This window comes from Carcharodon carcharias, chromosome 22, assembly GCF_017639515.1.
Source record: "Carcharodon carcharias isolate sCarCar2 chromosome 22, sCarCar2.pri, whole genome shotgun sequence".
Taxonomy (NCBI): domain Eukaryota; kingdom Metazoa; phylum Chordata; class Chondrichthyes; order Lamniformes; family Lamnidae; genus Carcharodon; species Carcharodon carcharias.
The window spans coordinates 63,356,820-63,372,303 of record NC_054488.1 but is presented as its reverse complement, the minus strand read 5'-3'; the positions used below and the strand labels follow the sequence as shown (position 1 = coordinate 63,372,303).

Here is a 15,484-nt window from a genome sequence, read left to right as displayed (position 1 = left end):
CTCACTGCTCCTCGGGGGAGTTTGCTGTGCGTAAACTGGTTCCAACGTTTCCTGCATCACGCTTCAAAAAACGGCTTTCGTGGCTGTAGAGTGTTCTAGGACAATCTGGGGTCATGAAAGGCTCTATAGAAATGCAAGTCTTTCTTGAATGGTCACTTGCTAAATTCACACAAATGGGAAGTGTGATTTGGGTTCCATTCCTAATCCCCTCCCCCCCTCTGTAATTAAAGATTTTCAGCAGAGGATCTGGGAAAAGTTAAAAGGATTTTTTAGATTGGCGGGCAGTGTGATTGGCAGCTCTGGGGTCAGCGAGGGATCAGAGTGCCCATTCCAGCCCTCCGGCCTGCGCTTTCACACCGGCTGGCCAATTATCGGTCAGCCAGCGCTGCCGGGGTGGGGGTTTGGTGGGGGGGGATGTGCCAAGGGGGAGGGGGTGGGGTTGCTGAACGAAGGCTCCCTGGAGGCTGAGAGCTGCCTCAGGGAACTGAAGACTTGAGAACAAGGTGGATAAAGTTTGTAAAATCAGGGGAAATAAAAAAAACGTCCAAGCATCACAATCAGTCGCCTGAGCAGATCCACGACGAAAATGCTGCCCATGGACCTTTTTTTTTAAAACAGACATTTAATAATGGGAGCCTCGTCCAGCCCTTAGCGATGTCGGCCTGCTCGCCAACTGTAAGGTCGGACTGACCACGAAAAAACAGAGACAACGACAACGTTAATGACCTTGATCGGCCTCTGGGGCGTGACTCCGGCTTTGGCACCCGCCCGCTGTCCAGAATATCGCGCGGTTTCGCGTCCAACAAACTGACCTAAACATCCTGCCCAGGGATCAGGGGAAAAATTGAAGGATATTAAAAGCTCAGATCAATAATCTTCACCTGCATCCGTGTGACGTAGATGGGCTTATTCATTATAATCCACGTCACTGTTTCATGACAGGGTGGGGTGGTCATCGATCCCTCGTAGGTAATGAAGCTGGGAGTTTCGGGGTAAAGCCCTTCAATGTTTAGTCCCTGCAGTAAATATGCGTCGTCTATAAAATAAAGGCAAAACAATTTCAAATGAGTCAAAATCTCGTGTTAGACGATGCTGCAAAAATCAGTTTGAAATCTGTACCATTCCAAGTCAAATCTTGCACTGAAACAGATGAAATACTTTCCTATCCAAGTGCTGAATTAGAGGTGGAATATTTCCGTGAATAATTAGAGAGGCTAATTGTTAAATAAATTCTTAATTAGGCATCTGTTTTCATTGCTTTACAACAGATCACCCTCACTCACAGCACCACACTCAGGTATCCATGGTGACACAATTCTATCAATGGCTCTGGTTGAAAACAGCTCCAGCTGGAAGAGGGACTGGGTATCGAGTGTCCTCAACACACTTCACTCATCTTGGGGGGAACAAGGTGAGGGGCAGTAGTGAGGGGGCAGTAGTGAGGGGATGGAATGAGGGGGAGGAGTGAGAGGGAGGAGTGAGGGGGGAGTGAGGGGGAGTGAGAGGGATGTGCAGTGAGGGGGTGGATTGGGGAGTGAGGGAGGTGGGGGAAGGGAGGAGGGGAGGTCACCCCCATGCCAGTGGCCCTGAAGGTCACAGTGTCCCTCAGCTTCTGTGCCTCTGGCTTTTTCCAGGGGTCGGTTTGGGGGGCGGGGGGATCTTTGAGGAGTCTCCCAGTCAGCTGTCCACAGTTGTGTCAAGCTGGTGACAGATGCTTTGTTCAGGCAGGTCCTGACCTTTAGCCTTTACCGTATGGAGAAGCCAGCCAGGCTGAGCGAGCCAGAGGCTTTGCAGTGGTCACCACGTTCCCTCGCGCCCAGGATGCCATCGACTGCACACATGTGGCCATCAATGCGCCAGCGGGTGAGCCCAGTGCCTTTGTCAACAGGAAGGGATCCCACTCCACCAACATGCAGATAGTGTGTGACCACAGGATGCAGATTCTGCAAGTCTGTGTAAGGTACCCAGGCAGCTCCCATGACTCGTACATCCTGAGACACTCCCAGGTGCCGAGGCTCTTTAGTGCTCCAGCCCAGCTGGATGGATGGCCGCTGGGTGACAAGGGCTATCCATTGAAGAGGTGGCTCATGATGCCTCTCCACCACCCAGGAACAGAGGCAGGGAAGTGCTACAGTACAAATCACAGCTCCACAAGAACGGTGACAGGGAGGATCATAGATCTTCTCAAGGTTCACTTCCGATTCCTGGACCATTCAGGGGGAGCACTACAATACCTCCTGGAGCGGGTGTCACCGATCGTGGTTGCACGCTACGCTCTCCACAATCTGGCACTGGCAATGGGGGAACCCACTGGAGGAAGGGGATCTCGAAGCAGCTACACAGGCCACAGGGGATGAATCTAGTAGTGAGTTTGAAGATAAGCACAGAGAGGAGAATGCTGAGGCATGGAGCCAGACATCAGCAACCTCCAGGGAGGCATGGACACCAGGGTAGTCTTGATCCAACGCTCCTTCAGCTAGGCTGCCAAAGATCAGCTTCAAACACATACGAGGGCTGCCTCCTCCAACCTGGATGTATGAAAGGACCCTTTCATTTGAACACAGAATACTCAGTGCCTGTGCAATAAAGTTCAGGGCCACCTACGTCCAGCATTACATACTGGCATACCCAACACCAATCAAATAAAAAGATAAAGTATACTCAGGCCATGATGATAAAAACACAATTTATCTCATTCAGACAGTTCAATAATATTTACATAAATGTTTCTGGTCTTCGATCCCAGACCAGTATACATAAAGTAAACATAACTGAACATAAAGTCACCCGTGACCTGCCCCTCTTGTGCTCATGGTGCCTTTAATTTACGTTTGTGAGTGTTACGTCTTGGTGCTACCCCCTCGCTGACACTGGCATTGGAGACAGCTGCTGACTCTGCTGCCTTGTTGGCCTCGATGACCTTGGCGTTCGTCCTCTGGCCAGTGGAGCCTGTGCTGGCCCCGCCTGGGAGAGAATGGCCAGTGCCAGGGCTGGCATCTCCCCAGTCCCCGCAGCCTCATCAGATGCCACAGTCACTGGCAGAGGGGCAGAGGAGCTGCTGCCATCATCCGGAGTGTCCTGAGAGAAGCCAGTAGAGATGACAGGCAACTCATGCGCCAACGTGAGGTCACTCTGGACCTCCCTGCTCGCCGTTGATGGACGGGCACCTAACTGGGATACTGGGTGCCTCATCCCTCTCCCACACTGACACTGACTATCTGAGGTCAGTACCTGTGTGAGGACCTGCAGGTCTGAGCACAAGCCCAGAAACCTCTCATTCTGCCCCTGCAGCTGCCTCTCCATGAGAGTCACCACTCGCTCAATGGAGGAGGCAGTGCGCTCGGCCATGAGGGTCAATGCAGTGCTCACACTCCGTATGGACTCCTCCATCAGGGAGACACGGAACGCAGACACTGCGGAGCTGTGTTTTATTCTGGGTGGGCCGCTCAGTGTGAAACCGCGGCCGGGGTCCAATCGCCAGCAGCGGTCTGATTCGCGGGCCTGACCCACCACACCCACCCGACGAAGGGGAAACCCTGCCCCAGAGCTTCATCTTCCTGCTACTTTCCTGACTGAAAACAGCGCAATCCTCCACCCACCCCATCCCGCCCACCCTTCTCCCAAACTCCATGTTGTACCGCGGGCGGGGGCGGGAGCGGGAGCAGAGGTGGGAGCTGGGGTGGGGGTGGGTTTGGGGGTGTGAGAGGTGGTGGGGGCCGGGGTGGGGTGGGGGTTGGGGTGGGGGTGGGTTTGGGGGTGTGAGAGGGGGTGGGGGCCGGGGTGGGGTGGGGGTTGGGGTGGGGGTGGGTTTGGGGGTGTGAGAGGGGGTGGGGGCCGGGGTGGGGTGGGGTGGGGGTGGGGGTGGGTTTGGGGGTGTGAGAGGGGGTGGGGGCCGGGGTGGGGTGGGGGTTGGGGTGGGGGTGGGTTTGGGGGTGTGAGAGGGGGTGGGGATTGGGGTGGGGTGGGGGTTGGGGTGGGGGTTGGGGTGGGGTGGGGCTGAGGTGGGGGCGGGTGTGGGGATGTGAGAGGGGGTGGGGCCGGGGGTTGGGTTGGGGGTGGGGGTGGGGTTGGGGTGGGAGTGGGAGTGGGGCGGGGGTGGGGGTGGGGGTGGGGGTTGGGGTGGGGGTGGGGGTGGGGGTTTGGGTGGGGAGGGGAGTGTTGGGGTGGGGGTTGGGGTTGGGGTGGGGGTTGGGGTGGGGGTTGGGGTGGGGGTGGGGGGTGGGGGTGGGGGTTTGGGGTGGGGTGGGGGTGGGGGTGGGGGTGGGGGTTTGGAGTGGGGTGGGGGTGGGGGTGGGGGTGGGGGTGGGGGTTTGGGGTGGGGTGGGGGTGGGGGTGGGGGTGGGGGTTTGGGGTGGGGTGGGGGTGGGGGTGGGGGTGGGGGTGGGGGTTTGGGGTGGGGTGGGGGGGGGGGTGGGGGTGGGGGGGGGGGTTTGGGGTGGGGTGGGGGGGGGGTGGGGGGTGGGGGTGGGGGTTTGGGGTGGGGTGGGGGTGGGGGTGGGGGTGGGGGTTTGGAGTGGGGTGGGGGTGGGGGTGGGGGTGGGGGTTTGGGGTGGGGGTTTGGGGTGGGGGTGGGGGTTTGGGGTGGGGGTTTGGGGTGGGGGTGGGGGTTTGGGGTGGGGGTTTGGGGTGGGGTGGGGGTGGGGGTGGGGGTGGGGGTTTGGGGTGGGGGTTTGGGGTGGGGGTGGGGGTGGGGCTGGGGGCGGGTGTTGGGGTAGTTGGTGGGGGTGGGACCTGGGGGGTGGGGGTGGGGGTTGGGGTGGGGGCGGGGGTTGGGGTGGGGGTGGGGGTTTGGGGTGGGGTGGGGGTGGGGGTGGGGGTGGGGGTGTGAGAGGGGGTGGGGGCGGGTGTTGGGGTGGGGGTGGGGGTGGGGGTGGGGGTGGGGGTGTGAGAGGGGGTGGGGGTGGGGGTGGGGGTGGGGGTGTGAGAGGGGGTGGGGGTGGGGGTGGGGGTGGGGGTGTGAGAGGGGGTGGGGGCGGGTGTTGGGGTGGGGGTGGGAGTGGGGGTTTGGGGTGGGGTGGGGGTGGGGGTGGGGGTGGGGGTGGGGGTTTGGGGTGGGGGTGGGGGTGGGGCTGGGGGCGGGTGTTGGGGTAGTTGGTGGGGGTGGGACCTGGGGGGTGGGGGTGGGGGTTGGGGTGGGGGCGGGGGTTGGGGTGGGGGTGGGGGTTTGGGGTGGGGTGGGGGTGGGGGTGGGGGTGGGGGTGTGAGAGGGGGTGGGGGCGGGTGTTGGGGTGGGGGTGGGGGTGGGGGTGGGGGTGGGGGTGTGAGAGGGGGTGGGGGTGGGGGTGGGGGTGGGGGTGTGAGAGGGGGTGGGGGCGGGTGTTGGGGTGGGGGTGGGAGTGGGGGTTTGGGGTGGGGTGGGGGTGGGGGTGGGGGTGGGGGTGGGGGTTTGGGGTGGGGGTGGGGGTGGGGCTGGGGGCGGGTGTTGGGGTAGTTGGTGGGGGTGGGACCTGGGGGGTGGGGGCGGGGGTTGGGGTGGGGGTGGGGGTTGGGGTGGGGGCGGGGGTTGGGGGGGGTGGGGTGGGACCTGGGGGGTGGGGGCGGGGGTTGGGGTGGGGTGGGGGTGGGGGTGGGACCTGTGGGGTGGGGGCGGGGGTGGGACCTGGGGGGTGGGTGGGGGGTGGGACCTGTGGGGTGGGGGTGGGGGTGGGGGTGGGGGTGGGACCTGGGGGGTTGGGGGCGGGGTTTGGGGTGGGGGTGGGGGTGGGACCTGGGGGGTGGGGGCGGGGGTTGGGGTGGGGGTGGGGTGGGGGTGGGACCTGGGGGGTGGGGGCGGGGGTTGGGGTGGGGGTGGGGGTGGGACCTGGGGGGTGGGGGCGGGGTTTGGGGTGGGGGTGGGGGTGGGGGTGGGACCTGGGGGGTGGGGGCGGGGGTTGGGGTGGGGGTGGGGGTGGGGGTGGGACCTGGGGGGTGGGGGCGGGGGTTGGGGGTGGGGGCGGGGGTGGGACCTGGGGGGTTGGGGGGGATGTAAAGTGCATCGAGCCGTTCAAAAGCCCATTGACTTTGGTGGGACTGGAAAACCCGACTGGCGGGAGAGGCTGGAAAATTGAGGCGTTTGGAGATTTTGCGCGGGAAGTTTATGACCTGAGCCGACTCTATACAATATAATTTTACAGGTGTAACAAGCGTTAACAGGTAAAAGGTGAGGTGTGTGTGAGAGTTGGTAAATGGAGAAACTACCTAGTGTCTGTAGACTATAGCCAGCCCAGGCCTAGGCTAGTGTAATGTAGGTAGGGCCCAAGCCCAGGCCCAGCACACAGTAGCTACAATCACACCCTAAAACTGAGGCAATTGGCCCCAAGTGTTTCAGATAAAGGGTATTTGACCTGTAATGTCAATGAACTAACCCAGAGACCCAGGCTTGGGGACATGGGTTCAAATCCCACCCACTGCAGCTAGTGGAATTTAAATTCAGATAATAAAATCTGGAATATAAAGCTAGTCTCAGTAATGGCAGCGATGAAACTATCATTGATTGTAGTAAACACCCATCTGGTTTCACTAATGTCCTTTAGGGAAGGGAATCTGCCATCCTTACCTGGTCTCTGGCCTACATGGGGCTCCACAATGCGGTTGGCTGATCTCAACTGCCCTTGGAAATGGCCTAGCAAGCTACTCAGTTCAAGGGCAATTAGGGATGGGCAACAAACAAAAGCTGGCCCTAGTGACGCCCACATCCCACGTCGGAATAAATTTTCAAAAATAGCTGGTCTTGGGAGAGGGGAAAACGCTGGGGATCCAAAGGGGGAAGAAGCGGCTGGGTATGCTGGAACGATTAGAATTGGAAATATGCAGGGGGGCAAAACTGGAGGAGCGCAGAGACCTTGGCAGAGCCCTTGTAGGGGCTGGAGAAGGTTACAGGGATAGGGATGAAGTGATGGGGGCCCAGGCATTGGCAGATGAGGAGACACTGGTCAGCAAGCACAGGGGCACGGGAACAGCACTTGAGCAAGTTAGAACACTGGGTGAGGGGGGCAGAGTTTTGGATATGTTCGAGTTTGGAACATGGGAGGCTGACCAGGAAAAGATAAGGTGTCTGATTTCTTTTATCCAACAGTTCAGTTTTGAATAATAGCGTACTCGTCCCAGCTAAATCTGTAATTGTACAGAGACAACTGCCATCATCATCTGTCCCTTATTAACCCAGGCAACAGCTGACTAACCTCGTGAGGCTGACAATACTTTGCAATCAATTACTATTCATGCTTGGACTGCCTGAGATTTCTCTGGAACTGTCTTCTCCTGAAATGGCCAGATGCTCTTCCGATGATTTGAGATTTTCTGTCTGAGTGAGTTTTAGAGATTTCTGAAATGCTGGCACTCATCAAGAAATATTCCAAAGGGCACTGGTGAGCAAAGATGTCAGCTGCTGTGGTAACAAAACCCAACAGTAGGAGTCACTGTGACACGATGTAGGAGTCTGTAACAATGCAGGGATTGTAACCATACAGGGATTGTAACAATGCAGGGATTGTAACCATAGGGATTGTAACAATGCAGGGATTGTAACAATGCAGGAATTGTAACCATAGGGATTGTAACAATGCAGGAATTGTAACAATGCAGGGATTATAACCATAGGGATTGTAACAATGCAGGGATTTAACCATAGGGATTGTAACAATGCAGGGATTGTAACAATGCAGGGATTGTAACCTTAGGGATTGTAACAATGCAGGGATTGTAACCATAGGGATTATAACAATGCAGGGATTGTAACAATGCGGAGATGATAATCATACAGGGATTGTAATAATGCGGGGATTGTAACCATAGGGATTGTAACAGTGCAGGGATTGTAACAATGTGGGGATTATCATCATACAGGGATTGTAACCATACAGGGATTGTAACAATGCAGGGTTTGTAACAATGCGGGGATTGTAACAGGACAGGAATTATAACATTACAGGAGTTCTGTGAATTTCTAACATTCCAGGGCAAGGCAGTCAGAGGTTCAGCTCAGGGTCAAAGGGCCATTCATGTTACAATCTCTGGTTCAGCCTCAGGCGGTGACCAGAGAGAGGGATGGAGTCAGTGACCAGAGAGAGGGATGGAGCCAGTGACCAGAGAGAGAGGGATGGAGTCAGTGACCAGAGAGGGATGGAGTCAGTGGCCAGAGAGAGGGATGGAGTCAGTGACCAGAGAGAGGGATGGAGTCAGTGACCAGAGAGAGGGATGGAGTCAGTGACCAGAGAGAGGGATGGAGTCAGTGACCAGAGAGGGATGGAGTCAGTGACCAGAGAGAGGGATGGAGTCAGTGCCCAGAGAGAGGGATGGAGTCAGTGACCAGAGAGAGGGATGGAGTCAGTGACCAGAGAGAGGGATGGAGTCAGTGACCAGAGAGGGATGGAGTCAGTGACCAGAGAGAGGGATGGAGTCAGTGCCCAGAGAGAGGGATGGAGTCAGTGACCAGAGAGAGGGATGGAGTCAGAAGTCAGGGATTGAAGACAATGGCTTTGGTTTTCCCAATATTTAATTGGAGGGAATTTCTTCATGTTGGACAAGGTATCTGTCTGTCTGTCTGTCTGTCTGTCTGTCTATCTATGTATCTGTGTGTCTGTGTCTGTTTGTCTGTATCTGTCTATCTATCTATCTATCTATCTGTCTATATCTATCTATATATCTCTCTGAGTGTCTATCTGTTTATAGTGGTATTGTCACTGGACTGGACTAGAAATCCCGAGACCCAGGGCAATTTTGTGGAGACCCGGATATGAATGAAAATCTGGAATTAAAAGTCTGGTGATGACTATGAAACAATTGTCGATTGTTGTAAAAACCCATCTGGTTCACTAACTTCCTTTAGGGAAGGAAATCTGCCGATCTTACCTGGTCTGGCCTACATGTGACTCCAGACCCACAGCCATGTGGTTGATTCTTAACTGCCCTCTGAACAAGGGCAATGAGGGATGGGGATTTAAATGCTGGCCCAGCCAGTGACGCCCACGTCCCATGAACGAATTAAAAAAATCAGCCTGCCTGCCTCTCTGTCTGCCTATTTACCCCCCAAACCCCAGAGCTGACAGCCTGAGTATTCAGACTGAGCCACAGTGTGAACAGTGCGCGCCGCACTGCAGGAGGGCAGCAAGTCCGCAGGCTGCACCCTGGCTCTTACTGACATGGCACTGAGGTGTCCGGTCTCGACACTGGGCCACTCGTGTATGGTGCAGGTAGTAGTTGCCAGTCTGGTGATCTACCTACTTTTATAAGTAATCCTGGTGATGGTGTCCCTGTTCAGCATGCGGTTTAAGAATGGATTCGCAGTGTCAGACACCTGAAATAAAAAAAAACAACAAAGTGGTTGGGATTTGACAGTGAGTAGTTTTCTCCCTCAGCGGCTGCCTCCTTGTGAGACATGTTCTCTAATTCTTGACACAGGAACAGCAGCAATGCAAGATCAAGCAGACCCAGTCCCTCAGGTTTACCTTCTATCACCCTGAGAGTCAGGTTATACAATGAGAATGGAGTTACTGACGAATCGCGTTCATCGATTAGTCTAAAGCGGAATCAGGCGGAGCCACAGAGCACAGAAAGAGGCCAGGCCCGGTGAGGAAAATGCCCAGCGATGGGCAGCGGCGAGGACCAGCAGTCCAGAGTCCCCTGTACCTCGCCAGCCCGCTGGGCTCAGCACACGCCAGCTCTCAGCTTACCCTCAGCCTGTGGCGGGGTTTCCCTCTCCCACCCATAGCAACAGACGGGGTGGGAACTGAAAATTTGCAGAGGCAGCCAAAAGCCCACCCGAATTTCGGCGGGACAGGAAATTCCCGGCTGTGGAGGGGACTGGAAAATCCTGGTCTGTGTCTCTGAATGCTCCTGACAGTAAAGTGTGACAGGGCGTGTTAGCTCTACTACTCACTTTTATAAATATGGAGACCACCACCAGGCCATTTGGGCTCTTTGAAGCTTCTGTAATGTTTGTGTAGAGCTCGTGATTGTAGTGTATTAACTGAACCTGGAAGAAGAAGCACAGACAACAGATTAATATTTTCAGATCTTTCGAGTGTGACTCAAATTTGTCAGCAATATCCACTGAGTTATATTTCCCAATTTTCTGTCCTTCCCTCTCTCAGTGTGTTGCTGGGGGTTGATGGGGGAGACCCTGGGCATCCTCTGTGTGAGTGGGAGCCTGGACTGTGAGCATCACAACACTGTCGGACAGAGTGTCTGATCCTGATCTCATCCAGTAATCACGCAGCAACCATCATACCCACCACCTTAAACATTCACTCTCTCCACCACCGACGCACAGTAGCAGCAGTGTGTGTACCATCTCCAAGATGCACTGTAGGAATTCACCAAGGCTCCTTAGACAGCATCTTCCAAACCCATGACCTCTACCATCTAGAAGGACAAGGGCAGCAGAAACATGGGGACACCAACATCTGGCAGTTCCCCTCCAAGTCACTCACCATCCTGACTTGGAAATACATCGCCGTTCCTTCACTGTCGTTAGGTCAAAATCCTGGAACTCCCACCCTAACAGCACTGTGGGTGTACTTACACCACATGGACTGCAGCGGTTCAAGAAGGCAGCTCACCACCACTAGGGATGGGCAATAAATGCTGGCCCAGCCAGTGAATGAATGAATTAATAGAGAACACACTCCTTAAGAGAAATCACTGAGAGCTGTCAGGAAGAGCTCAGTCTGATTTTTTTTTTGTTTTCCTAGGCCAGGAGGCTCATTTCAGTGTCAGCCGAGCTAAAACAAACTAACGCACAGGGAACCAAACTTGTAGCTTCACTGGTCTGTATTCCACACTGTTGGCAAGGAACCAGCCAGTCAAACTCTGTATCATTGGAGAACCATCTTAAGGTCGTCTCTATCATGATCTTCCAAACTGAATCATGGAATCTTGCAGAACAAAAGGAGGCCATTCAGCCCATCATGCCTGTGCTAGCTCTTTGAAAGAGCTATCCGATTAGTCCTCAATCCCCTACCCTTTCCCTGCCCTGTAAATCTTCAAGTTAGCTTTCCTGCTGTCAATCCCTTTTGCTTTGCATGTTCAGCTGTAGTTCCAACAATAATCCCAAAATACCAAGATTACCATGTACAGTTAAGGTCTCCTTACATAAGAAAGGACATAATTACATTAGAACCAATTCAGAGAAGGTTACCTTGATGATCCCTGGAATGATGGAGTTATTTTATGAGGAAAGATTGAACTGGTTGTGTCTATACCCATTGGAGTTTAGATGAGAGATGACCTTATTGAAACATAAAAGATCCTGAGGTGACTGGACAGGGTGGATATTGAAAGGATATGTCCCCTTGTGGGGAAGTTTAGAATAGGGGACACAGTTTAAAAATTAGGGCTCTCCCATTTAAGATTGAGATGAGGAGAATTTGTGTCTCTCAGAGGGTTGTAAGTCTGTGGAATTCTCTTCCTCAGAGAGGAGTGCAGGCAGGGTTATTGAATATATGAGTCACAAAAAGTTAGTATGCAGGTACAGCAAGTAATTAAGAAGGCTAATATAATGCTATCCTTTATTACGAGAGGGACTGAACATAAACATAAGGATAAAAACAAAAAAACTGCGGATGCTGGAAATCCAAAACAAAAACAAAAACAAAAACAAAAACAGAATTACCTGGAAAAACTCAGCAGGTCTGGCAGCATCGGCGGAGGAGAAAAGAGTTGATGTTTCGAGTCCTCATGACCCTTCGACGGAACTTGAGTTCGAGTCCAAGAAAGAGTTGAAATATAAGCTGGTTTAAGGTGTGGTGGTGGGGGGCGGGGGGGGTGCGCGGTTGGGGGGTGGGGGGTTAGAGAGAGAGAGAGAGAGAGATAGGGAGGGAAGTGGAGGGGGGTGGTGTGGTTGTAGGGACAAACAAGCAGTAATAGAAGCAGATCATCAAAAGATGTTACAAACAACAGGACAAAAGAACACATAGGTGTTAAAGTTAAAGTTGGTGATATTATCTAAACGAATGTGCAAATTAAGAATGGATGGTAGGGCACTCAAGGTATAGCTCTAGTGGGGGTGGGGAGAGCATTAAAGATTTAAAATATTTAAAAATAATGGAAATAGGTGGGAAAAGAAAAATCTATATAATTTATTGAAAAAAAAAAGGAAGGGGGAAACAGAAAGCGGGTGGGGATGGAGGGGGGAGCTCAAGACCTAAAGTTGTTGAATTCAATATTCAGTCCGGAAGGCTGTAAAGTGCCTCGTCAGAAGATGAGGTGTTGTTCCTCCAGTTTGCGTTGGGCTTCACTGGAACAATGCAGCAAGCCAAGGACAGACATGTGGGCAAGAGAGCAGAGTGGAGTGTTAAAATGGCAAGCGACAGGGAGGTTTGGGTTATTCTTGCGGACAGACCGCAGGTGTTCTGCAAAGCGGTCGCCCAGTTTACGTTTGGTCTCTCCAATGTAGAGGAGACCACATTGGGAGCAACGAATGCAGTAGACTAAGTTGGGAGAAATGCAAGTGAAATGTTGCTTCACTTGAAAGGAGTGTTTGGGCCCTTGGACGGTGAGGAGAGAGGAAGTGAAGGGGCAGGTGTTGCATCTTTTGCGTGGGCATGGGGTGGTGCCATAGGAGGGGGTTGAGGAGTAGGGGGTGATGGAGGAGGGTGTCCTCCACCTATGGCACCACCCCATGCCCACGCAAAAGATGTAACACCTGCCCCTTCACATTATATAGATTTTTCTTTTTCCCACCTATTTCCATTATTTTTAAATATTTTTAAATCTTTTATGCTCCCCCCAACCCCACTAGAGCTATATCTTGAGTGCCCTACCATCCATTCTTAACTAGCACATTCGTTTAGATAATATCACCAACTTCGACACCTATGTGTTCTTTTGTTCTGTTGTCTGTGACATCTTTTGATGATCTGCTTCTACCACTGCTTGTTTGTCCCTACAACCACACCACCCCCCTCCACTTCTCTCCACCCACCCAACCGCCGCCCCCCCCAAACCTTAAACCAGTTTATATTTCAACCCTTTCTTGGACTCGAACTCAAGTTCTGTCGAAGGGTCATGAGGACTCGAAACGTCAACTCTTTTCTTCTCCGCCGATAAACATAAGGATGTTATTCTTCAGTTATACAGAGCATTGGTGAGACCGCACCTCGAATACTGTGTGATGTTTGGTCTCCTTATTTAAGGAAGGATGTAAATGTATTGGAGGAGGTTCACAGGAGGTTTACTAGATTGATACCTGGAATGAGCGGGTTGTCTTATGAGGAAAGGTTGGACAGACTGGGCTTGTTTCCACTGGAGTTTAGAAGAGTGAGGGGTGATTTGATTGAAGTACAGAAGATCCTGAACGGCCTTGACATGGTGGATGTGGAAAGGATGTTTCCTCCTGTGGGTGAGTCCAGAACTATGGGGCACTGTTTTAAAATTAGGGGTCGCCCTTTTAGGACAGAGATGAGGAGAAATTCTTTCTCTCCGAGGGTTGTGCAACTTTGGAACTATCTGCCTCAGAAAGTGGTGGAGGCGGGGTCACGGAATATTTTTAAGGCAGAGGTGGACAGATTCTTGTTAGGCAAGGGAATCAAAGATTTTCGGGATGGGATTAGATGGGAATGTGAAAATTGAAATGCAAGAAGATCAGCCATGATCTTATTGAATAGCAGAGCAGACTGGAGGGGCTGAATGGTCTACTCCCATTCCTATTTCTTATGTTCAAAGCTGAGTTAGGTAGATTTTTGATCATCAGGGAGTCATGGGTTACAGGGGCGGTGTGGGGGTGGGGGTGGGGGTGGGGTTGGGGAGGGGGGGTGGGGGTGGGGGTGGGGAGGCGGGTGGGGGTGGGGGTGGTGGTGGGGAGGGGGGGGTGGGGGTGGGGGTGGGGGTGGGGGGGGGGGTGCGGGTAGACAGACAGGAAAGTGGAGTTCAGACCACAACCGGATCAGCCATGATCTGAATGATGGAGCAGGCCCAAGGGGCCGAATGGCCTACTCCTCCTTCTAATTCTTGTGTGTACGCCAACTCCTGTTCAATGTACATTTCCTATTGAGCTTTACAGAGGAAAATGAAACTCGAGAGTATAAGGCAATCAACAACTCAAAAGCCAAAGGTCTTTCAACAATCATTATATTTTTATATATAAACATTGCTACTGTTTCCCAGTAGTCCCCTGTTATTCTTCCCACTAACATGCTATCCCAATGGGAATCTGCATGACCTTTTAGAAGCAAGACTCTAGCAGCTTCACTTTTTTTTTAAAACTAACAAAACCACAAAAAGGCAGCAGAGAGATGTCAGAACCCAGGCAATGAAAAGCCTCTTCAGAGTTTTGACAGTGAGCTGTGAGGCGGCAGACATTCAGAAAGTCCATTGTTGGATTTTTTTGTAAAGGTCTCCTAAAACATTAATGAGTCTCTTTGCTAAAGAGCGTTGAACGGTGGTTGCCTCATTAGTCACCGTTACTATGAAGGCCTGAACTTTTTTAACTTCGAGGAGATGAATGAACACAAGTCCCCCTGACATTTTTCGACGCTGTCAAAAGGTTTTATCTCTGCTCCTTGTTACTGGCATTTTTAGCTAAGGAAAACATTACCCCTGTGAAGAGGGGGTTTCTGTGTGCCAGTGGCAGAAGGAATTGGGGGGGTGGGGGAGGGTCGTTGATGGGAAGAAACGAAAGATTCAGGACATTTCTAAATGCTAGTGTTCCCATGGTGAATGTGATCCTTAAGCAAGACCATGAAAAACAAGACAAATGGAGTCTCTTAACCCCAAAACTGATTTTCACCACGCAGCTGATGGTGAAGGCGGTCGCTTGCCTCCCATCTCACGCTGCCCATCGAGAAAGGGGCCTGCGTTTGCCCCAGCACAGTGCTCCAGGGGGGCACCTTTAGCCCCAACCCATCCAGGCTCAATCCCAATGGGAGTCCCAGTTAACATCCTATCCATCATCAGTGCATCGAATCGCATCCAGTGGGAGGCACACTTGATTGGATTGGCCATTCAAGTTAAAATGGCACTGGGTGAAAACAGATGGGGTGCAAATCAGGGGGTGTAAATTGGAGGGAGGGGTAAATTGGGGGGTAAATCGGGGGGGTGGTGTAAATTGGGAGGGTAAATCTGGGGGTGTAAATCGGGGGGGGTGTAAATCGGGGGTAAATCAGGGGGTTAAATCTGGAGAGAGTGCAGAAGAGGTTTACAAGAATGGTTCCAGGGATGAGAAACTTCAGTTACAAAGATAGATTGGAGAGATTCTCCTTGGAGAGGTGAAAGCTAAGAGGAGATTAGATAGAGATGTTCAAAATTATGAAGGGGCTGGACGGAGTAGACAGGGAGAAACTGTTCCCGCTCGTAAAAGGGTCAAGAACAAGAGGGCATAGATTTAAAGTGATTTGCAAAAGAAGCAAGTGTAACATGAGAAAAAACTTATTCACACAACAAGGGGTTTGGGTCTGGAATGCACTGTCTGGAAGTGTGGTGGAGGCAGATTCAATCGAGGCATTCAAGAGGGCATTAGATGATTATTTAAAAAGAAACAACGTGCAGGGGTACAGGGAAAATCAGATTT

General features: G+C 52.9%; 1 protein-coding gene across 1 annotated transcript in view; it reads right to left on the bottom strand.

The window, feature by feature from the left end:
- Positions 1-854: 854 nt before the first annotated feature.
- The window catches only part of LOC121293687 (carbonic anhydrase-related protein 10), a 468,778-nt gene continuing 454,148 nt past the window's right edge, over positions 855-15,484 (bottom strand). The window contains exons 5-7 of the mRNA XM_041216856.1: positions 9,857-9,952; positions 9,202-9,274; positions 855-1,036 (exon numbers count right to left, since the gene is read on the bottom strand). Coding sequence (XP_041072790.1) covers positions 855-1,036; positions 9,202-9,274; positions 9,857-9,952 — 351 coding nt within the window. The remainder of the gene's footprint in view (positions 1,037-9,201; positions 9,275-9,856; positions 9,953-15,484) is intronic.